Source organism: Sorex fumeus, unplaced genomic scaffold, assembly GCF_029834395.1.
Source record: "Sorex fumeus unplaced genomic scaffold, SorFum_2.1 ptg000010l, whole genome shotgun sequence".
NCBI lineage: Eukaryota > Metazoa > Chordata > Mammalia > Eulipotyphla > Soricidae > Sorex > Sorex fumeus.
In genome coordinates, this window is record NW_026606067.1 from 18,288,326 (window position 1) to 18,312,219 (window position 23,894).

General features: G+C 52.9%; 1 protein-coding gene across 1 annotated transcript; it reads right to left on the minus strand.

Moving 5' to 3' along the window:
* Nucleotides 1-5,190: 5,190 nt before the first annotated feature.
* Nucleotides 5,191-22,576, minus strand: MTARC1 (mitochondrial amidoxime reducing component 1). Its single transcript, XM_056110686.1, has 7 exons — nucleotides 22,294-22,576; nucleotides 18,998-19,171; nucleotides 10,789-10,951; nucleotides 9,711-9,851; nucleotides 7,289-7,350; nucleotides 7,150-7,221; nucleotides 5,191-5,456 (listed from the first exon to the last, which is right to left on the minus strand). The coding sequence occupies exons 1-7, from the start codon at nucleotides 22,563-22,565 to the stop codon at nucleotides 5,330-5,332; spliced, it is 1,011 nt and encodes a 336-aa protein (XP_055966661.1). The 5' UTR covers nucleotides 22,566-22,576; the 3' UTR covers nucleotides 5,191-5,329.
* Between the last annotated feature and the right edge of the window lie 1,318 nt (nucleotides 22,577-23,894).

Consider the following 23,894-nt stretch of genomic DNA (forward strand, 5'->3'; position numbering starts at 1 on the left):
CCCCCCAGATCCAAGGAGGAACGGCCAGTCATGATCCCAGCACCTCCCGGTCCCCAGAGCACAGGACCAGGAGTAGCCCCTAAGAAGTGCTGCATGTGGCACAGCCCCAGCCTCTCAAATAGCTAAAGGTCAGGTCGTAGCATCTGGTCGGCTGCAAATTTCCACTTCTCAGGAGAAGCTGCCACCCCTCCATGGGGTCTCTCCAGGCCCCCAAGGATGAGCTGCTCCCACACCACAGGTGTCCCCACGGCTCCCTAGCGCTGGCGCATCTGCTCTGGTGCCCCAGGCCCCTTCATGTTGCTCCTGGCCGAGCTGTTTTTCTCTCTAGCTCTGGCAGCGTCTAGGGTAGATCTACAGGGGTAGAGGAGGACTCAGTGTCTGTGTGAATGCGCCACTGCACACCAACAAGCAGAAAAACACCCCTGTGTCCATCAGCCACCAGCAGGAGGCTCACCCCACACCACTGGCTGAGTGGAAGCATGTGGAGCTTTGAGCAAAGAGGCCGTTGGCTCAGCAGTTCTCCAAAGATGTCTGCCCACCCGTTCTGCTCCACTCAGTTCGGGTGGGAGGGGGATGGAACCCACTTGGCTTTCTTTGAGGAGGGGTACTTATGTTGAGTTTTTAAAGTTTGTTTTGTTTATTTTTGCTTTAAGGCCACACTCGGCAATGCTCAGGGATTTCTCCTGGCTTTGGCTGCAGGAATATTCTGACAGTGCTGGGAGGACCATAGGGGATGCTGAGAATCAAACCCAGCTCAGCAGCATGCAAGGCAAATGCATCCTGGCTGTACTATCACTCCAGCCCCGAGTCGTTGTGTTTGAGCTATACCTGGCAGTGCTCAGGATGTGCTCCTGACTCTGAAGAATCACTGCTGGCCGGCTCGCGGGACTGTATGGGGTGAGAGGGATCAGCAGTGCATAAGGCAGGCACTTTACCCACGGGCTCTCTCTCCAGCCCCAGAATTCTTGGCCCACTTACCTGAGTCAGTTTTCAAAGTCTGACTCTGTCTAAAACTGGCCAGCCCACCCTCCAGTTATTTATAGTTTTGAAGCATTTTTCTGAACTTTTGTCCACTTCCTAATATGGTCGTGGGACAAAATGACCAGAGACAGACTTCGCCAGATCTCAGAGTTCTATGATTCTGGAAGTCGAAAAATTAGATGCTGAATTCAGAGAAGACTGGCATGGTTTCTTTTATTCTCTTTTGATATATTTCCAGTGAATTGTTTTTAATTACACAATCATGTTCCTTCTCTGCACTCAGAATTGTTTCCCGCCCAGATTTAAGGAGAAACAGCCAGCAAGAATACAGAGGACTCTTGGCTGGCGTGGCCAGCTCCTGGTGATTTTTAGAAAACCAAATGCATAGGTCAGAGAAGCAGAAAGAGGCAGGAAGCCATCCCACTTCCTTTTTAAAGATGTTTGTAGGGCATTTGCTTCACATGACCAACCTGGATTCAATCCCCAGCACCCCATATGATCCCCTGAGCACCACTTAATCACTTAATCACTTAACTTCCAGTTAGTCGTCGATTTACTCGAGTGGGCGCCAGTAACGTCTCCATTTGTCCCTGTCGCGTGCTAGTGTAACCCAATGGCATCTCTTCGCTCCGGGAACATGAAGGGCCTCAAACCGATCGTTCATGATCTTGACGAAGAAGTCTGACCATCTGGTAGGTGGGCGGCCACGCGATCTTTCCAACGGTCGTCTTTAAATCTCATTACGTGACCAGCCCATCTGATTTTCGACACCTTGGCAAATGAGACAGCGTGCCTGATCCTTGATCGTCGACGGATGTCAGAACTCCGGATTCTTTCTCTCACTTGAGTGAAACGTGATATTCCAAGCATAGCTCTTTCTATTCTTCTTTGGGAGACCTGAATAGCGTTCTCATCTTGTTTGCGTAGGGCCCAGGTCTCTGAGGCATATGTTAATGCAGGAAGAACAGTGGAATCAAAGATATGTGCCCAGAGCCGGAGGTTCTTCGTCCTCTTAGCTATTTCTTCGACGTTCTTGAAGGCGTTCCAAGCCGCTCTCTTCCTCCTGCGCAGCTCGGGTGCCAGGTCATTTGTCATGTTGACCTCTCGACCTAGGTACACATAGCTGTTGCATTCGGAAATGGTTGTTCCGTTGAGAGCGAGTGGGGCGTCAGGAACAAGGCTGTTTCTCATAAACATTGTCTTCGTAAGATTCAGCTGTAGTCCTACCTTTCCACACTCACGGTCAAAGTCGGCCAGCATTTGTGCGGCTTAGATGATGTTTGGTGTTATTAAAACAATGTCATCAGCAAAGCGGAGGTGGTGTAGTTGCCGACCATCTATCTTCACTCCCATTCCTTCCCAGTCCAGTCGTCGCATGATGTTCTCGAGGGTGGCACTGAAGAGTTTCGGTGAAATGGTATCACCCTGCCGCACCCCTCTCTTGACATCAATGATCACTTCTTTGTAGAATGGTGAGATCCTGGTAGTGAATCCGCAATACAGCTCACGGAGGATCCTGATGTATTGGGCTTGAATGCCCTGATTGGCTAGGGCTTCAATGACCGCTTCCGTCTCAACAGAATCAAAGGCCTTCTTTAAACCAATGAACGTTAAACAGAGAGGCATCTTGAACTCCTGAGAAACCTCAATGAGCTTGGTTATCATGTGTATATGGTCGATGGTGCTGAATCCTTTGCGGAACCCTGCTTGCTCGCATGGTTGTCCTTCATCTAGTGTTCTGCCAATCCTATTCAGGATGACTCGAGTGAACAACTTGTAGATGACAGACAATAGGCAGATCGGGCAATAGTTGCCAATGTCATGGATGTCTCCCTTCTTGAACAGTAGTACGGTCCTGCTGGTTTTCCATTGTGACGGAACCTTGCATTCAGACAGGTAGCGAGTGAAGAGCCGAGCCAGTGTATTGATGAGTACTGACGGCAGGTTCTTCAGGTGTTCAGGTCTGACCTTGTCTGGGCCGGGTGCTGTTTGTTTCTTTACCGACGAAATGGGGTGTCGGATTTCGGAATGGAGAACGTTGGGAACGACATATCCATCCTGTGGAATTTGGTATGTCGGCAAGTGGACATGGCTATCGAAGAGATTTGAGTAGAAGTCATGGATAATCTTCTCCATTGCCATTCTGGAGGATGTGATGGATCCATCAGGACGTCGGAGGGCAGTCATCTTGGTCTTATAGTTGGCGAAGGACAGGCGGGCGTTACGAATACTTTTCCCGGCTTCTGCCGCATCTACCAGTACTTCTGCTCTTCTCTCTTTGAGGTCTTCCTTGATCGCATCTCTGCACTGCTTTGCGAGCTCGGACGTTAGCTTGCGGTTGCCTGAGGCATGCGCCAAACCACGCTGGCGAATTAGCTCAAGAGTTTTCGAAGATAGGCGATTTTTTGTGGCTATCTCTCTCTTGGCGTTCCTCGCACATTCATGGAGGTGCTGAACCAGTCGATCGTATTCCTCGTCAATGTTGTCAACAATGGCATCTTCCCATGTTGCCGCAATAGTACCAAAGAGTTCCCAGTTGGTGGTCATTCTGGGAGTTCTCTTTTTGAACTTTGCAGCCCTTTCTCCCTGCTCTGTGAAGTAGAATTTTGCACGAAGGAGACGGTGGTCCGATCCCGTTCAAAATTTTGGGACAACAGCGACACAGTCAGGCAAAACCATCGATTGAATATGATGTGGTCTATTTCGTTGTGGAATCGTCCACCGGGAGACTCCCATGTCCATCGTTTAGATTCTGCCTTCTGGAACTGTGAGTTACCATGAATGGTCTTGGTCAACATGATGAACTCAGACAGTCTCTCACCCTGTTTGTTCCATTCTAGGCCATGGGTCCCGATGTGAAGTTCTTCAGCTGATCTTCTCGGTCCTATCTTGGCATTAAAATCACCCACAATGATCTTGTAGAAGGTGTGGTCTTCTTTATAGAACTTCTCTAGCTCCATGTAGAACTTCTCGATTTCTCTTTCATCATAATGAGATGTTGGTGCATAGACAACAACGAAGATAGAAACTGCAGGCAGTGAGCCACATCTATTCAAATGTAAACGTCCGATTCGGGTTGTTAGGCATTCGAATGAATCAATGCTCTTGGCCAAGTTTGTGTTGACAAGGACACCGACGCCTCCAACACCTCTTTTATCGCATGTTCCGAGGAACAATTCTTCTCCAGTGTCGAAAACGGCATGGTGAGATTCGTGCCTTCTTGTCTCGGTCAGACCAATGATGTCGTACTTGATCATTCGCGCTTGTACCATCAGGTCCTCGATGGATGCATCTGATGCTAGCGTACGTGCATTGAAAGTACAGACGATCATTTTTGTCTTCCTTCGTTGTGGCAGCCTAGGTTGGCCTTGAGATTTTGTCGGCCTCTCCTTTCTCATCCTTCTCAGTGCTGCCATGTCGGTATTACAATACCCCTGAGCACCACCAGGAGTAATTCCTGAGTGCAGAGCCAGGAGAAACTCCTGAATACTGCCGAGTGTGACCCAAAAAACAAAACTAATTTTATTTCTAAATATCTTTATTTATTTTTAAACCCAAGAATTAGAAGGATCTAACAGATTCTAATTTTTACTGAGGAATGCTGTTTTATAAGACTACGTGTTTTTATGGGGCTAGAGGATTAGTACAGTAGATATAGCATTTGCCTTGCATGCAGCCAACCCAGTTCAATCCCCAGTATACCATAGATAGTAGCACCGCACTACCAGGAGTGATCCTTGATCATTGCTGGATGTGTCCTCAAAACAAAACAATCCAAAACACAAAAGGTCCACAGAAAACTAGCATCTTTCCCAGTGGACAGCATTTGAGCTTCAGAAGTTCTCCTGGAACTCCTGGAGACAAAGCAAGGTGTGTTTCCAGTCTCACCCAGGAGGAAGGAGTTAATTTCTAATTCTTCTGCCCATGCATGGGAGGAAATAGAACATCCCAGAACATTCGTCCGGCCCACCAGGTCTTGCTCTTTGCTTTCGCCCTGGACTGATAATGAAGATGATGGAGGTCAGCTCGCTGAGAGGTGAACAGAGGAGAAAGAATTAATTCACAGTTGTAGTTAAGAGGTGCACTTGGAATCCTTGCTTCTCTGACATGTGACTTCCTGAAGTCCTGATAAGTTTCTCTGCCTTGGGTACTGGGCTGCTGGGAGCAGTGACACACTAGGAAGTCCCCCCCTCCCCGCCCCTCCAAAACAAAGCAAAAATGTAGAAAATACAGATCTAAAGAAAAGGCAGAAGTGTCAGTTCCCCTCTCCTTCCCCCAACACTGTGCTTTAAATGTTGGCACTTTTTTTTTTAAGACAGCAAGTCTATTCCAGGACAGAAGATTCTTATTATTCGCCCAGCAGGTACACAGGGTCTCCCACGCTGATTGTTCCTGGGTTTTCCAGAACAAAATACTGGCCGAAGAGAGGTGATTTTCCATATAGTTTTTGCTCAGAAGGATCACACAGGCGGTAACTAGAATAGGAAAAGGCATGAGAAATCAGGGGGTCAGTGGAAGCTAGCCCCCAGTCACCCGGCGGTTCTTCCCAGGGATGTCAGATGCCTCGCACACAGCTGCGCATCACCAGGCTTCGGGCGGCCCCAGTCCCAACCACTCTTGCAAAACAGCAGCCTCTGGAGTTGTGGAGAAGACAGCTCGCCCAGCGCACAAGCTGCAGAAGCATAACCAGAGCCATGCTCCCCCGTCTTCTCTCCAAAAGAGGCTCCCCGCTGGGCTGGAGAGATGAGGTACTCCCCATACTTAAATCAACAAGACGCTCTTGTCTGAGCATCTGCCTCTGACTCCTCTGTCTCCAACTGGCCTGGAGCCCCAGGGTGCCCCATCTCCTGCCCCCGCTGCCGCCTGCTGAGCTCCAAGTCCACTCACCAGCTCAGCCCTGGCTTGCTTCAGTCTTGAGTTCACATCATACGGCCTGTGACTCTCTCACCTCCCAACCACCCTCCCCTCTGGCCCTGCCTTGCAAGGCCTCGCTGGCACCACCCTCTGCTGCTTTTTTGATTTTTGGTCTGATGGCATATTTCCGGGGCTCTGAAACCCCAAAGTTTCCCCATGCCCAATGGGAGTGCCCTCTCCTCGCCTCTGACGTGCAAGGCTTGCTGTGAGAGGATACTGGGGTGCCAGTGTGGACAACATTGATTCCAACCTCACCTGAGACTTCTGGCCTTTTTATTAAAAAAAAAAAAAAAAAAAAGCTATTTCCAGACTGGAAAAACCCAGTTTCCAGCTAGACAAGCTTTTTTGGAGGACTGTCCTGAGACACCTTCGATGTCCGATCCTTGGGCTAGAGCACAGCATGTAGAGCAGTGCACAGGCCTCGCTTGTGGCTGACCCAAGTGTGATCCCCGGCACCCCCTATACGCCCCCAAGATCGCCAGGAGTGATCCCTGAGCACAGAGCCAGGAGTAGCTCAGCACCACCAGGCGAGGTCCCCAAGTATTTTTGTAGCCTCAGGGATCAGACCCAGGCCTCCCTTACTCAGGTAAGTGCCAGCCACTGAGCTACACCCTGGCCTGGGAGGGGCCTCACAGCAGTGAGGAATCTGCGGTTCCTGGGCAACAGGTCACTGGTTTTGTACAGGAGCTAAGGAGGTTCTGCAGCTCACGCCCCGCAATGCCAGGGCCCAGAGGGGTCACATGGGGACTATGCGGGGTCATCCGGGGATTAGGGCCAAACCTGGCTCCCTCTAAAGCACCAACCTATGGTCTCTCCCCTCCCCGGCCCTCCCCACTCCTCCCCTCTTCTGGCTTTCCTATCCTCTCCTCCTCTCCCTTGCCCTCCCCTTCATTTCCCTCCCCTCTCTAACTCTGCTCCCTCCCCTCCCCCTTCATCCCCTCCCTTCCCTCCCCTCTTCCCAGCCCACCCTGCCTCTCCTTTCCTGGATAAAGGCAGCATATGGCAGACCTGCCTCCCCCTCAACAAGCTTCTCAGTCTCCCGCGAGGCCTCCGCCATCCCCGCTAAGTCTGGGTACCCCTCAGTCCTCAGTGCCCAGTAGGAGCTGCTGGCATCTCGGTTGGTATTTACTGCAGCTGTCCGGTGTGTCTTTGCAGATCTGAGCTTCAAATGGAAACTGAAACTGTGCTCAGAGCGAGTGAGCAAAAGGGTCCAGGGGTCACTGTTCCATGCAGATCGACCAGACCCCGACCTACCTCTTCAGGGTCTCCAGGGGCTCCTTCCTGCTCATGACCCCGGTGTCCGGATCCACGGTGGTCAGGATGCACCTGGGCGCAGACAGAGTGTCAGGGGGATGGGCAGCAGGTCCTGCCCACCCTCCCGAGAGTTGCTCACCTGGAACAGGCCATCACCCTCCTCAGCTCCACGTCCCCAATGAGAAGCCGGTCCCAGGAGTCCTGCAACAGGGCAGACCCAGAGCCCGCCCGTTAGCCCTGAAGGGGTCCCCCACACTGACACCCTGACCATTAGCCCTGACAGGGTTCCCCACGCCGACACCTCCACCGGGAGGTGGAGCTCGAAGGGGTCCTCCATACTGACCCCCACATCAGCACTGACAAAGCCAGGAGAAGCCCAGTGGGTTGCGTTCGGGCTCCACAGGCCAAGAGCCAGAGAGCCCAGCTCAGCTCCCAGCACTGCACGGTTCCCCTAGCACCACCAGGAAGGTCCCCAAGCACAGGACTGGGGGTGGTCGTGAGCTCTGCTAGGGTGTAGCCCAAACAGCAGAAAGGTAATGTCAGTCTCTGGCTGTCCCCAATCCTCCGCAAGGAAAGGCTGGGTTTCAGTCACTGCCCCACACCTTGATCAAAGCCCACCCACCCCAGGCAGTATTTCTGGATGACGGCTGGAGAAGAGCAGGGCGGGAGGGGGGCAAGGGAGAAAGCGGACACAGAAGGGGCTTCTCTGTGGTGGGGACCCCACACCCTCCAGCTGCACCCCTGACGTGCTGACATCCTGGAGCCCTGTGTGTGTGTTGGTGCTCAGAGATCGCTCCTGGTAGGGATCCGGGGACCATGTATGGTTCTACCGCTGGATTCCACCCAGAGATAGAATCTGGGAGTTAAAATGCAGCAGTTCCCTGTTTATCACCAGCCTCTGTCAAGGTTCAGGCTCAGTTTCACCCTAACGGTGAGTGACTTGCCCGACACAGGGCAGTTTCCAGCTGGGCGCAGGGCTGAGCGGCAACAACCTGTCCTGCGTACATTTCTCCACAAGGGGGCACTGTGGTCACGGGGGAAAGGTGCTGGCAGGGACCAGGACTGCCCCTGGGGGACAAAGGAGGCTCTGGTGAGCGGCCCCGGGTTCCATCCCCTACTACATATGAAAAAAATAAAATGGAAAGCAGACGTTTTTAATCCGAAAGGAAAGAAATAAGCATTGCAGTTAGACAATTAACTTGCTATTCAATAAAGAAATGTGTCAAGAACCTCGTTTATGGGCAATAAAAAAATACTGGAGGCCAGATATTTTATATCTGATTTATACCAGCCTTGACAGCAGGGAGGGAGTCTTGGAAGCTCTTGGCCCAGGTTCCACCCCAGCCCCATGCAGGGTAGCCTGAGCCGAGCACCGCCAGGAGCGGTCCCTGAGTGCAGGGCCAGAAGCAAGCCTGAACCCGACAGGGTGGAGCCCAAAACCCCAAAGTCAACACACAAATGACGGAAGGGGGGTTGAATCCCAGATAAAGTCCCACCCCAGGGAAGGTGCCCCCGGGCAAAGAGGAGGAAAGAGAAAGTCCTATGGATGGATGCAGATGAACTGACCCACTCAGGGACCCCCATCAGCACTGCCCTGAGGTGAGGGTCCTGCGGAGGTGGGGGCGGGGGAGGGGAGCATCTGTCTGTCTGGGGAGCTGGGCGAGCTTCTCAAGGGAGGGGGCTATGATCTGAGGGTGAAGGATGAAAGGTGAAGGGGCCCCCTGTGGGCCCAGAGCTGCCAGGGCTGCAGGGGGGTGAGGAGTCTTAGGGGAATCAGGGAGGGGCTGGACGGCCCAGGGGGCAGCTGGGCCTTCGAGAGCTTGGGGGAAGGGCCCCTGAGTCCACTGAACAAAGCAGTGACAGACTCTTTGTCAACCCCTGCAGAGTGACGCCCCCCTCAGGAGGGGCCAGAGTGGGGCAACCCCTGGGAAAGACCCCCAGGGCCCAGACACTGTAAAGGGGTGACCCAGGTGGTTGAGGTGGATGATCTGAGAGGAACAGGCTGGGGACGTTGGTGAAGACGGACCAGCTGGGACTGTCTCCGTGGTGGAGGGGGACGGGATGGGCGACGCGTTTGTGAGAGCTGAGAGGTGCTGTCCAGAGGGACCCCCGCTTGGGAAGCAGAGGACGGGCAATGGCAAAGGGGAGCAGGGGTTGCAGCCTGGGAGAGGAGTTTCTGGAAGTGGCACCCATGGGTGCGCAGGGCTGTCGGGGGCCTACTAGAAGGGAACGTACAGGCCCCCCACAGAGCGCTAGGCTGTCGGAGGTCTGAGACAAGAGCAGGGTCAGGGCCGAAGATGGGTTTGAGGGGAACAGAATGACCACCATCTGTCCCCTAGTCGGCCGCCGATGGGCACCTGGGGTCTGTGCTGGCCAGTGGGTGTGTGGCCTGACTGCGGCCCAACTCACGCCCAGGCTGAAGGAGAAGGTGGCATGTGCTGCCCTTCCACCCACCCAGCTGCCTCGGTGCTCAAACCAGACACAAACATTCTGTGTGAGCAGGGCCAGTGCGCCAAAGACCTCGGGAGGGGGTGGCAAGGGGACAGGGGGCATCCAGCTACCTCCGCGAACACCCCGCAGCCCGAGACGATGATGTTGGGCCTGAAGTTGGCGGCCTTCACTTTCTTGTCCAACCTGGCATTCAGATCCGCCAAGGACGCCTCGGACAGGATCATGTAGGGGCTGGCGTCCGAGTAGGCCACCTGTGGAGGACACGAACACGGTGACCTGTGCTGCTCGGGGGACGTCTCCAGAGAGGGGAGTGAGGCCCTGGGCCTCAGAGCTGCCAGGGTCCCCGTAAATGGCTTCGCCTTCCGAGGGCGCCCCACCAGTCCTCATGAGCTTAACAAGGAGGGTCGGGTTGAGCACTGGGGATGGAAATATTCATGGGTCTGTGAACCTTTTAGGCAATTCAAATATTAAGCTAGTTTGGGGGGGCAGTTTTGGCCACATCCAGCAAGGCTCAGAGTTACTCCTGGCTCTACCCTCAGAAATTACTCCTGGTGAGTTTGAGGGGATCATCCGAGATATTGGGGATCGAACCCAGGTCCACTGCATGCAAGGCAAATGCCCCACCCACTGTACTACGGGCCCCCTGCCCTAATCTGCTACTTCAGAGGCCCATGTATTCACTGACACTGACATGACCAAGCACCATGTTTCAGGGGCCCCGAGCTCTAGCCCGGCAGGGAAAGTGATGCCTGCAGTCTTGTTCTGGGAGGGCCCAGCTAGTGCCTGACACCTTCAAGTGACTGCTCACGGCGGAGACTGAGAGCCTGGCTGGGAAGGCAGGCCAGCTTCGCAGCTGAGAGTCCTTTGATCACAGCTGTGGAGCTGGGCGATAAAGGCCTGAGAGCAGGGCCCCCGGCCCACATGCCCTGACTGACCATGCAGGAGCACGTGACGAGCCAGCCGCTCCCCAGTGCTCTGAAAAAGACACTGGCAGGGGGCAGTTTGCAAGCTGCAGACTGTCCTCACGAGGATGGCAGCTGCAAGAGTGTCCAGCCTGTTCACTGTCAATGGGGATCCACTGGGCAAAAGGAGCAAGCAGGACAGGGCCGACTCGCTCTGCTGCCCAACAGGGGGGCTACCTTGCTGATCCCCAGGAGAGCCTGCTGTAGACCCTGAGGTTCCTCTGACCTGGTCTTCTGGCTGGAACATGTTCTCCATCTTCTGACAGTTTCTCGGGAGCATGTGAGGCTCGAAATGCACCAGGCGGTAGGGCTGCGTGTCCAGGAAGCTGGTGATCCACTGGGCGGCCGCGTCCCCACAATCCCGGCCATAGATCTCCAGGCCGTGCACTCTGGGGGGACAGAGGACATGGAAACACAGGGCGCCACCACACCCTGCGCCGGGCAGGAGAGCCAGGGGCTGCAGGCCACTCTGTTCCTTCCTTTCCCAGGAAATCAAATGTGAGCGCGGCCCAGGTGCACCTCTAAAGGGAAAGTGTGTGTGACACCGTCTCCTGCAGGAAGGGACCAGGACACCGGGGGCCGTGGCATAAAAAGACACCAAGTTTCCTGCATAAAAACATTCTTTTGGGTCCAGAGCAACAGGACAGTGTGTAGGGCACTCGTCTTGCCTACGGCCAATCTGGGTTTGATCTCAGGTACCCCAATACAGTCCCCAAGCCCCAAGTGCTCCTGTGCCAGGAGTGATCCCTGAGCACAGAGCCAGAAGTAAGCCCTGAACAGGGCTGGGTGTGCCCCAAAGCAACGCCTTCCAAGTTAAGTTCTAGGGGCTAGAGAGAGGACAGGGGTAACTTCGTGCCTTGCATGGTACAGACCCCTAGCTCATCCCAGAACCTCACAGGTCCGAGCACCACCAGGTGAGACCCTGGATTCCTCGACTCCCCCAGGGGTGGCTAGTCTTCCCCAGCACTGCGGGTCCAAGCATCCCTGGATGCCGAGGAGCAGGCAGTCAGGAGGACCACGTGACAGGCTTTCTGCTTCAGACACCAGTCTGAGACTGCGGGGATATTCCCTCTCCTCTACCTCGGTTTCTTCCCCTACGAAACAGGCACAAACCCATCACCTCACAGAGATTAGGGATTATCTATACACAGTGCCCCAATCTATTCACAGACTTGGGGTGTGCCTGGAATTGCAAGCCCCCCCGATTAACATAAGCTCTCTCTGCAGAGCTGCCCCATAATCAAATGCTCATATTTAGTGAATCAAACGACTGTTCTCAAGTAATTATATAGACGTAGTAGCATAATAAAAAATATATCAAAATACTTCTTTTTCTAAAAACACATGGCTGTATTTAGTACTACATAATGCTTTTGTTTGGGGTGGTCGTCACATCTGGCAATGCTTAGGGATTACTCCTGGCTCTGCACTTAGGAATAACCTCTGTCTGGGCTTGGGAGACCATATAGGGCGCCGGGAATCAAACCCGGGTTGGCCGTGTGCAAGGCAAGAGCCTTCCCCGCTGTACTATTGCCCCAACCCCAGATTTCTATACAAAATTTCCAGCTTCACCGATATAGATTTAATAATGCATCTGTTTGAAGTGCCCAGCATGTAATAAACTGATATAATCATGGAGTTTGAACAAATCACCATGTAAAATCACCACCATCATTCCGCAAGTAGGAGATAATCTCAAGCGTATCTATTTCTTCTTTTTATAGTTTTCATAATATTTCCTGGAGCCCCAAAAGCCTCCACCCCCCTCGGAGAGCCTGGCAAGCTACCGAGAGTATCCCGCCCGCATGGCAGAGCCTGGCAAGCTACCCATGGTGTACTCGATGTGCCAAAAACAGTAACAATGATGGTCCTCATTCCCCTGACCCTGAAAGAGACCCCATCGCCATCGGGCTACACTGGCACGCGACAGGGATGAATGGAGATGTTACTGGCGCCCGTGGATGACAGTGATACAGTGATAGTTTTCATTGGTTCAGGTGGGGGTGGGGTGTCGGGGCCACTCTCAGCAGTGCTCAGAGGCTGTTTGTTCCTGGCTTCGTGCTCCAAGCTGAGGGGCAAACAGGCAGGGAAGCTCCTGGCCTCCTGCACTGACCCCGCCTCGGCATTGCTTCTGAACCGGCTTCCTCTCCTTTTCCTCTCCTCCCGCTAGCTGCTCAAGCGCAATGTTCTCTGGTGCTTCTTTACCAAGCCCTCTTTCTCCTTCCTTTTTCTGCTCTGATGAGGTTGTTCAGACTGTCCCCTAAACCAGCTTCTTTCTTCTGTTTGGCCCATTCTGCTGTCGTTCTACATGATTTTTTCCCCGTTTAACTCATTTTGTTGTTACTGTTACTGTGTTTGGCATATCGAATACTCTCGGTAGCTTGCCGGGCTCTCCGAGAAGGACGGAGGAATCGAACTCGGGTCGGCCATGTTGGCCGCTTGTAAGGCGAACGCCCTAAGCGGTAGGGCGTTTGCCTTGCACACAGCCACCATGGCCGACCCAAGTTCGATTCCTCCGTCCTTCTCGGAGAGCCCGGCAAGCTACCGAGACTATCTCGCCCGCACAGCAGAGCCTGGCAAGCTCCCCGTGACTTATTCGATATGCCAGACACAGTAACAACAAAGTCTCCAATGGAGACGTTACTGGGCGCCCTCGAGCAAATCCACGAACAACGGGAGGGCCTTTACCTTTACCTTTAACTCATTTTATTCTTCAGCTCCCAGTGCCTGCCTGGTTCTCTGAGCGGCTGTTTCGTCCAGACTGCCTCTCCCTGTTTCCTTCGACCTCCCTGGCTTTCCTGCAGCTGCTGATTCTGCCTTCTCTCTCCCCGTGTCTCTAAACTGGATTTCTGGGGAAGTGCTGGCCCCCTGGGGTGACGCCCTGTTTGCTGAGCTTTCACACGCTCTTTGGAGCTCGTGTCACTCCCTGACCCCCTACAAGTCCCGGCTCCCACCTTTGCCGCCTGCCTGGGACCTGGAAACTTTCTAGACAGTGCATGCTTTCCGGTGCATGTGCTTCTGGCGCCCCCTGGTGGCATAGTTTTTAATTGAGTGACTGAATTATAAAATTATTCGTGGCTGGGTTTAGGCATACAATGTTTCAACACTGATCCCGTCACAGGGTCCACTTTCCTCCACCAATGCCCTGGCCTGTTTCCTCGCACCCAGAAGTCTGCCCCTAGGAGAGATTTACAGTGCTGTTACGGATAGGGTTTCACACATCACACTTCCCCACCTTGTAGCACCCCCTCTTCCTCCTGGTTGAACACGTCCCTCCACCGCCCTACTGTTTCTTCATATCCCACATCAGAGAGAGATCACTCCGTGTCTGCCTCTCTCCCTCTAACTTCACTCAGCATGATACTCTCCAGATCCACCCAGTAGTAGCAATTTGCATGCTTTCATCTGTTTCATGTGGCCAAGTAGTGTTCCGTTGTGTGTATGTACCACCTGTACTGGAGCAGTTGGGTTGTTTCCAGATTTTGGCTATTGTGAATAGAGCTGCAGTGAACATAGGAATACAAATGTCTTTCTGCACTGTGTTTTGGGGCAGATGAGGTATGATACAAGAAGTGAAATTGATTGGTTACATGGAAGCTCAATTTCTAGTTTTTTTGAGGATTGTCCACATTATTTTCCAAAAAGGCTGCACCAGTAGACATTCTCAGCAGCAGTGAAGAGGGTCCGCTCCCCCGACCCGCATCCATGCCAACACTGTTTTCATTTTTTATACAATGTAGGAGTATTGTTATTTATTCAGTCATTTATTATGCTGATTGAAGTTTGTTTTCATGCTTATTTGATGTGTGCTAGTCTCTCAGATGTGAAGTGTTATTTCATTATTGTTTTGATTTGCATCTCCCTGATGGTTAGCGGTAGAGAGCATTTTCTCCTATGCCTTTTGGCAATTTGTATGTCTTCTTTGAGGAAGTTCCTATTCATCTTTTCACCCCATTTTTTGGTGGGGCTGGATTTTTGTTGTTGTTTCGGTTTGGATTTGTTTGGGGAAGCCAACACCTGAGGCCCTCAGAGCTTAATCCTGGCTTTGCACTCAGGAATCACTCCTCTTGGTGTTCAGGGAACCATATAGGGTGCCAGGAATAGAATCTGGGTTGGCTGTGTGCAACACAAACACTCTGCCCACTGTACTATTGCTCCAATCCACGGAATTCTTTTTCTTATAAAGTTCTACCAGTGCTTTACATATTTTGGATATTAACACTGTATCAGATGAGTGCTGAGAAAATATTTTCTGTCAGTGGGATGTCTTTGTATTTTGGTCACTTCCTGTGAGATGCAGAAGCTTCTTAATTTAGTTCTAGTGTGTATCCCTTGTTTCTGGTTGCTTGGCCGCTGGCATCCACTCCTTAAGGGCAATGCTCTAGCTTCAATGTCACTGCTTATGTTGTCCTCAGGTAACTTGTGGATTTAGGAATGATCTCAAGGTCTTTCAACAGTTTTGATTTGACTTTTGTGCATGCTTTAGAAAGGGTTCTGCATTCTTTTTATTGCTGTGACCAACCAATCTTTTTAACACTACTTGTAGAAGAGGCTTTCCTTGCCTCATTTCATACTTTTTGTTCCTTTATTGAAGATTAGCTGTCTATCTACCTGACGGTCTATCTCTGGTTTTCAATTCTATTCCATTGATCTGCAAGTCTGTCTTAATTCCGGTACCACATGGCTTTGATTACTACATCTTTGTGGTACAGTTTAAAGTTGGGGACAGCAATGCTTCCCACCTTCTTTTTCCCTGGGATTTCTTTGGCTATTTGGAGGGTAAGGTAAAGGTAAGGTAAAGGCCCTCCCGTTGATCGTCGATTTGCTCGAGCGGGCCCAGTAACGTCTCCATTGGAGACTTTGTTGTTACTGTGTTTGGCATATCGAATACTCTCGGTAGCTTGCCGGGCTCTCCGAGAGGGGCGGAGGAATCGAACTCGGGTCGGCCATGTTGGCTGCGTGCAAGGCAGACGCCCTACCCGCTGTGCTATCGCTCCATTTGGAGGGTAGGGGCAATGATTCTATAACCATTTCAGGAGTGTTCAACCTATTTCTTTGAAAAATGTCACAAGTATTCTTTTGGGGACTGTATTGATGCTTTGGGGAGCACTGCTGTTTTGACAACATGAATCTTCCCAGTCCATGAGCAGGGCATGTGCTTCCACTCGTTCATGTCTTCTTTTATTTATTTTAGTTGTGTTTAATGGTTTTTCTTTGTATAGGTCTTTCAACTCTCTTGTTAAGCTGATTCCTAGATAGTTCTTATTTTCTTTTCAAAAAAAAAAGAAAATTTGAGCCAGACGCATGTCCCACAACCACTGCAACCATGTTAGCTCATCTACCAGCCCTGTTCCAGAGATTCATAATTAAATCTCAAAAGAAGTCAACTAGCTGCAGAAATTTCTCAGATACCCTGACCCAGCTGAGACCACCAGATGATCTTTGGAGAAGGCAGACCAAGTTCCCACCCTTACAGAGTTCAAACACCTGCACTCACACCCCAGCAGCTGCCATCATGCTATGGCCAGACTCACCACCCACCTCATGACCGAGCTCCACAGAGGCCAAGCTGCTGACAACTTCAGGGTTGGTTTGGCTGAAAACTCTGCACCTTCTTCCAGAACCACTTCCCACCACTGCCACCATAATAAACTCACTGCCCAGTTAAATATTCTGGATTTTTGACATCCCAAACTCTACAACACTGACATCCTAGTAGGAGCACACCAGAATATATGGGAATGTAAACAGAAGCCAGCTAAACTCAACTAACAAAAATATTAACACAGCAGGTTTAACTTGCAACAACAGCATTGTAAGCCCTCAAAAACTTAGTGTCTCCATGGCGAGATACAACAATTTTCAAAAATATTCTTTCACTGAAATAATTTTTGACCTTTTAATTAGCCATTTAGTGATAGCACGCAAATGAAATAAATTATTTGTTCGCCTTGGGGGTATGGTGCCACCAGCAGGTCAATCTGTATCTGTGAGGTGAGTTCATTCATCAGCAGCCTGATGGCACTGTCAGACTTTCAGATACCCCTAAATTACCGCTGTGCCTTTGGCCAGACCCCAAAAATTTGGGGCAAAGTTTACAAGAAAGTAAATGGCCAAAAGTTAGGTATGTGGGAGACACACACACAAACCACCTTCGGCCCAGCTATATAATTGGAGGCACGGCCTCTCTGGTTCCTGATCGAACTGCTTAATGGCTATGATCCCAGAGACTCAGAGAGGAATCTCAGAACCCAAACACTTTTGACAGAAATGCGTCCTGTTCCTGCAGTAGGTTACTGGCACTGGGCCACTCCAGGTGGGAATAGGTTTCATGCCTTGGCCTGTTCTCCCTGGTGGCCTGGTGACCACCATCCTCCAGAGGCCACTGGACAGTCAGGTTTGGGCCTGCAATGATGAAACATGTGGGGCCTCACCAGATGAGGGTGGAACTGGCCATTTCCTCCCCATCCCAACGAGACCCCGAGTCGCCGCCTACAAATGGCCTCTCTGGCTCCTGATCAAGCTGCTTAACGGCCATGATCCCAGACACTCAGAAACAAATCTCAAAATCCAGCGGCTTTTGGCAGATATGCATCCAGACCTCATACAAGGTGGCCACTGCCTCAGAGCTTATTGGAAAGCCAGGTATGAAGCGGCGGTGACAGGGCAACTGCAGTCTCATGGGAAGGGGGGTGGTACCGGCGTTCTTCACACCCTACCTAGATCACGAGTTGCCCCCCACAAGTGGCTCTCCGGCACATCCATGGCTCCAGAGGCAAAAGGACTTAGTCCAGAGCCCGGGAGCTTGCAGCAGAAAAGTGAATGGACCATGGGTGGCCGCCACCTCAGAACTTATTGGAAAGCCAGGTATGAGCCGGCAGTGATGGGGAAACTGCAGTCTCATGGGAAGGGGGGCGGTACCGGCTAGTCCTTCACACCCTACCAAGGTCATGAGTTGCTTCCCACGAGCAGCTCTCTGGCACAGCCATAAAACCAGACGCACAGAAACCAGTCTCGTAATTATCTGGCTCTTTGCAGAAATCTAAAATCATTATATGATTCTCATAACCAACTATAGAAAACAAAGTATTTCACAATGCCTTTTCAGCAATTCTGATTGTTGGGGGGAGGGGGAAATTCTGAACAATAATGGTACATTGTTTGTCGAAATAATGAATGTAATCAATGTAGAGAAGAGTTAAGTAGAAATCATCTGCCTCACAGGCATTGGGAGGGGTGGGAGGGGGGTATATTGGGGTTCTTGGTGGTGAAAAATGAGTACTGGTGAAGGGAAAGGGGTTTGATCATTGTATGACTGAGACTTAAACCTGAAAGCTTTGTAACTTTTCCCACAGTTATTCAATAGATAAATATAAGAAGAAAAAAAATAAAATTATGGAAAAAAATTATTTGTTGGCCTGCTATGGGGACAGGCTTGAGGGGTGGCTGGAAAAATGGAGACAATGATGGAGGTGACAGTGGTGGTGGGCTTGGGGCTGGAATACTGAATGCCCATAATAAATTACCATGGACAACTTTGTAAACCATGGTGTCTAAATAAAGTGGAGGAAAAAATGAGGCACCAATTAATCATAAAATATGATTAACAGGGGCTGGAGCCATAGCATAGCAGTAAGGCGTTTGCCTTGCATGCAGCCGACCTTGGTTTGATTCCCAGCATCCCATATGGTCCCCTGAGCACCGCCAGGAGTAATTCCTGAGTGAAAAACCAGGAGTAACCCCTGAGCACCACTGGGTGTGACTCAAAAAGAAAAAAAAAACAGATTAACAAGATTGTCTCTTATTATATAAACCCTATTATTGAGTTTTAGTCCAATGGTGTTCCATCTCCATATCGGCCACCTGAACCAGCTCCCCTCCACCTAAGTTTCAAGCTCTTCCAACCCCTAGCAAACTCCTTTTTAAAGAAGTGTAATTATTAGAGTTGAGGTTTACAACTCTAATAATTACATGGCACAGGTTTACAACAGTGCTGATCATTATGGTTTAGATGTAGGACATTCTCTCACCCCTCCATACCTACGTACCCAGGACCCTCCACCAAGGTAATACTATTTAGTCACCAACGTAATGCTGCTTTGCCCCTCTTCATCCTTCCCCACCCTGCCTTGGCGGTCTCATTTCCATAACCCCAGGCCAAGGGCTTGCCATCATTTATTCCGTCTATTCCCTCCTCTGTTTGCTCTCTGTAGCACAGATAAGTAAAGCCATGCGTATTTTTTTCTTCTCCCTCAGAACTACTTGCCATCCTTCTCTATGTTCTCCCCGCAGCTAGAACCAGGCAGTGCTGGTCTTGCACTGTCTGAATCTTCTGGCTGAGCTCCAGGAGAATCCCTAAGAGAAGCCCCTCCAGGCTCAGCCCCCTGCAGGCCTGCATCCCTGGAAGACTGAGGAGCCCCCCAACTTGCTCTTACCTGCAGGCACGCAGGGCATTGGTGCTGGGCGTCTTGGCGGGCAGGCGCAGGTCCGCAGTGTAGGCGGCGCTGAGGGTCAGTGTGTCCCCGTCACAGGTCAGGGAAATGAGCACCAACCGGGGCTCCTGTCTTGCTGTCACCATGTTCCCCTTCTCGTTGATGACCAGCCAAAACCTGTCATTTTCAAGACGCAATATGTGCGACATGTGTGGAGACCCGCAACCCGGCCTGGGGGACTGAGGCGGTGTGACCAGTGGCTGGGGAAGTGGGGGGCGGGAGGGGGGCATTGGGAACTGTCTGTCCTGAACAATCAGGTCAGAGTGCAGCAGGTAAGTTCAAACTTGGCCTGGTAACGTCAAAGGTTTTAATTATCACTTTAGCATCTTACTGTTTTGGGGGTTTGGTTGTTTTGTTTGGGGCCCACATCTGGTGATGCTCAGGGGTTACTCCTGGCTCTGCCCTCAGAAATTATTCCTGGCAGTGCTCAGGGGACCATATGGGGTCCCAGGAATGGAACTTGAGTTGGCCACATGCAAGGAAGTGCCCTACCTATTGTACTATCACTCCACGCTCCCCACCCTAGCATCTGTTAAGTGACATCTGCAGAACACGCAGGTCCAGAAGGTCCAGAAATCAAATTCTTGGCCCTCTCTCCATCCCAATCACCCAGAAAGTCGGTTCCTTCTCACTGATCAGGCCCCAGGAGATGACAATGGTCTTTTTGTTTGTTTTGGCCAGGGAGGTTGGGTCGCACTAGTTGGTGCTGGGAACTACACCTAGTTTTGTGTTCAGGAGTGGCTCATGCAAAGCTCGAGCTCCATCAGTGGCACTGGGAGTCGAACTGTGGTTGGTGGGATGCAAGCCAAGTGCCTTCACCCCAGAACTATCTCTCTGGCCCAACAAGAACCTATTTAAAGCCCAGAGGGTGCTTCGGAGCCAGCAGGCAAAGGGGCTGCTAATACAAACAACAAAGTGCATTGCTGGCTGAGCCCGGTGACGTGCCACCTCCACCTTCAGGAAAAATTCTGTCTCTGTCCTCGGGGCTGTGAATTTTACAGTTTGCTGATCCCTTATCCAGGTGGACAATGTTTTCACTGGCTCAGGAATCCTGATCTAGAGATGCCTCCCGGAAAACAACAGAAGACAAACAAAGCCTGTCTTTGCTCTTGCCGACCAGCCGACCAGCCGTGTGTGGGTGCTCTTGGTTCTTCTTTTCAAGCCAACGACCTAGAAGGGAAGGTTCACTTCCTCCTGTTATTTAGAAGCTTTTACATCTTTGACACACACTTTTTGTGTTACAGAAAGACAAAATAACTTATCATGGTGGCTGGTACAAATGCTCCCATTACTACCTATTACAATATTGACACAGGCACAAGGGGTTAGGCAGAGTTCCTTTGGAGAAATATTGGCCCCAAAGAAAAGAATCCACGAGATGAGAGACGGTGAGGAGTTAAGGCATAGTTTATGACCAGCCCCCCATTTAATTCCCAGAACCACAGAGTGTCCCAAAAGCATCACCAGGGATCACTCCTCACACAGAGCCAGGAATATTCCTTGAGCAAAAATAGGTGTGCCTCCCCACCAAAAAATAAAAATAGAATGAAAGGAAAGAAAGAAAGAAAGAAAGAAAGAAAGAAAGAAAGTCCCGAATGGTAGTACAGAGGGTAGAACACTTGTCTTGCATGGAGCCAACCCAGGTTTGAACCCAGGCATCTTTTATGGTTCCCCGCGCCTGCCAGGGGTGATCCCTGAGCACAGAGCCAAGAGTAAGCTCTGACCACTGCTGGAGGCGCTGCACAACCCCGCCTCCAAAGGAAGGATTACTGGGGAGCCAAAGTGATAGTACAGCAGGTAGGATGCTGGCCACGACCTGGGTTTGACCCCCAGCATCCCCTATGGTTCTCGCATCCCCTCCATGAATGATCCCTGAGCACAGAGCCTGAACACAGCTGGAAGTGGCAAAAAACTAAAAAAGAATGAAAAGGATGACGAATATGGGGAGATGGAATGTCAACCAGAAGATAATCATCTCAGTGTTCCTCCCCCCTCCCCGCCCCCCCCCCCCATTCTGCCTGAGCTCCCTGCATACTTTAAGCTCACTGAAATGCCTCGCATCCCCCAGGCCTCCTACCTACCCGCATAATGCAGGGCTTCCCTGCCCTGCTCCCTTCCCGTCTGAACCCTGCACAGAACGCTGCCTTCTGCTCACAGTCTTGACCGCTAGGCCTGTGCGTCCTGTAGCAACAGGAACTCAGCCGGGCACTGAAACACACATGGTGACTTTGCTCCTCGCGCAGCCTCCATCCTGCAAACCATGTCATAACTTGGTTCTGGATTGGGTTTTGTTTTGTTTTTTTATTTTTGGAGATGGGGAGTGGGCTACAGCTGCAGAGCTCAGGGGTTCCTCCTGGCTCTGCACTCAGGAATCACTTGCAGCGGTTTCTGGAGACCATATGGGGAGCTGGGGGTCTGAATCAGGTCAGCTACGTGCAAGGTACTATCCCTGGGCTCCCCATGTCATAAATTGGGATCCTTGGCATCCTTCCTGCAGCCGAGGGGTATAGCAGGTGTTCTTCCCAACACAAACTGCTCTCTGTCTGCGGGACAGAGTGTGTGTGTGTTGGGGGGGGGGGGGGGGGGCTGGGGTGTAGGTACTAGACTAGAAGTGGCTGAGAGGCAGTAGGGAGAGGAAGGTGTTTCAGGTCTCTCAATGCGGCCAGGTCCGGACGCCGGGACCAGAGGAGGCCAAAGGCAAGCTGGGTATTGCAACTTGGCGAAGCTCAAGAATCCGGGCAGACGGGCTGAACCGAGAACACATTCAGAAAATCACCGTTTACAAAGCTGCCGGGAAAGCCGCGTCTGGCCCCGCCGCCCTGCGGCGTCTTCGTGCAGAGGTGTGCGGAGGAGAAGCGCACCAGGCACCGCGTGGGCACTTGCACGCCGCAGGTCACTTGGGCTGTGACCTCGGTGCGATCGGGCACCGCGCCTGCGTGCTCCCGGGCCCCCGGCTCTCCTGGGGCGTCACCCCGCGGTCTGTAGAGAGGGTTGCTTCAGAGAAGGCGGCACGGGGCCGGAGCCTAAGCGCCGCCGGGACAGGAATTGGGAAAGTTGACTTGCGCGCCAGCAAACTCCTAGGACGTCCTTGCCAGGGCGTGCACGATCCGGACGGACCCTGGGAGGGGGCGGTGCAGCCCACTCGGCGGAGCGCAGTGTCCCCGGCCCCCGGGGACTGCCCCGGGAAGGCCAAAGCCCTCAGTCCCGCAAGCACCCCTCCGCGCGCGGTGCCGTCCTACCTGTCCCGCAGGTGGCCGCTGCGCAGCCCCAGGGGCGTGCACTCGGCCTCGCTCACCCGCACCCCCTTGCACGACTTGAGCGGGTAGATGCTGAGCTGCGCCACGGTGCCCACCTGCTGCAGCCGCCGGCGCCGCCGGGAGCGCGCGCGGCGCCAGGCCACGGCCCCCAGGGTCACCGCGGCCACCCCCAGCGCGGCCACCCCCAGCCAGCGGGCGCGGCCGGGCTCGGGGAGGCCCAGGCGGGCGAGCGCGGTGGAGCCGGTGGCGCCCATGGGCAGCGGAGGCGCGCGGCCGTATTGCGGGGCCGCGCACGGGCCGCGGCCGCGGGGGAGGCGCCGCCGGGGTCAGCGCGGCCCTGGGCTCCGGCCAGGGGGCGGGCAGAGGGAGGCGGCGGCCCCACCCGCACCAGATCTTCGCTCCCGGCCATCCCTCCCGCCGGGCGCGCCGCCGGGGCTCGGCGTCCCCGGGAGCGAACGGGGAGCAGGGCGCGGGCCAGGCCGGCCGGGGAGCTCGGAAATCGTGGCCGGGCCAACTCCAGCGGGCGGTGGGGACGACGGCGGGGGCCGCCCTCCCAGCTAAGGCGCGGGCTGGGGGCGCACGGCTGCGCCCGGGGCTGCAGAGCGGCGGGGAGCCCCGCGGGCCGCAGCGGCGGGGACACCCTGTGGCGGCAGCCGTTGGTGTGGGTTTGAGGGCACATCCGCAGTGCAGGGGGTACTGCTGGCGCTGCGCTCTCGGGAATCAGTGCCGGCGGGCTCCAGGGCCTGTGGGACGCCAGGATTGAGCCTGGGCTGGCCGTGTGCAGGGCGAACGCCCCCCACCCCCGCTGTCCCCAGCTCCGGCTCCCGGTGGCCGTTCTCCCGGGATGTCCGCGGCACTCCGCCCAGTGTGAACGGGCCGCAGAGTTCCGTGAGCAGCCCCAGACCAGACCTAGATGTTATGTTTTTGTTTGTTTCTGCGTTTCGGGTCACACTGGCGAGGTTCAGGGGTTACTCCTGGCTTTGCACTCAGGAATTACTCCTGGAGGGCGACCAACTGGGATGCTGGGAATCAAATCCAGATCGGCCACGTGCAAGGTAAACGCCCTACCCACTGTACTATCGCTCCAGCCCCCTAGGTGTTATATTTTCTTGCCTTTTTTCTTTCTCCTCCTCCACCTTCTCTCCTCCCCTCTTCAGACGTCTCCACCTCCTCCCTCTGCTGTCCTCCCTCTCCTCCCTCCCTCTCTTCCTCCTCCTTCACTTCCTCTGACTCCCCCTTCTTCTTCCTCTTCCCTCTCTTCCTTTCTCTCCTCCTTCTTCCTTATCCCTCGAACCCAGGACCTCACACAAGTGGGCAACGCTCTGACACCAAGCCACATCCTGGCTAGATTCAGTAACACCTTCTGGTCTCCAGGAGCCTTTTTATATTGGCTGGAAACTTCAGTGCCCAGCAACCCACAGGATCCCCAGAGCCCTCCAAGAGTGACGCCTCGGTGCAGGAGTAATCCCTGCAAATGGCCAGGTGTGGCCCCCAAACTAAAACAAAGCAAACAAAAAAATCTCTTTTCAGTGTCGTCATTGTTCCTGGAATTTCCTCAGGGGTCATGCTCTCAGGTGCTGGGC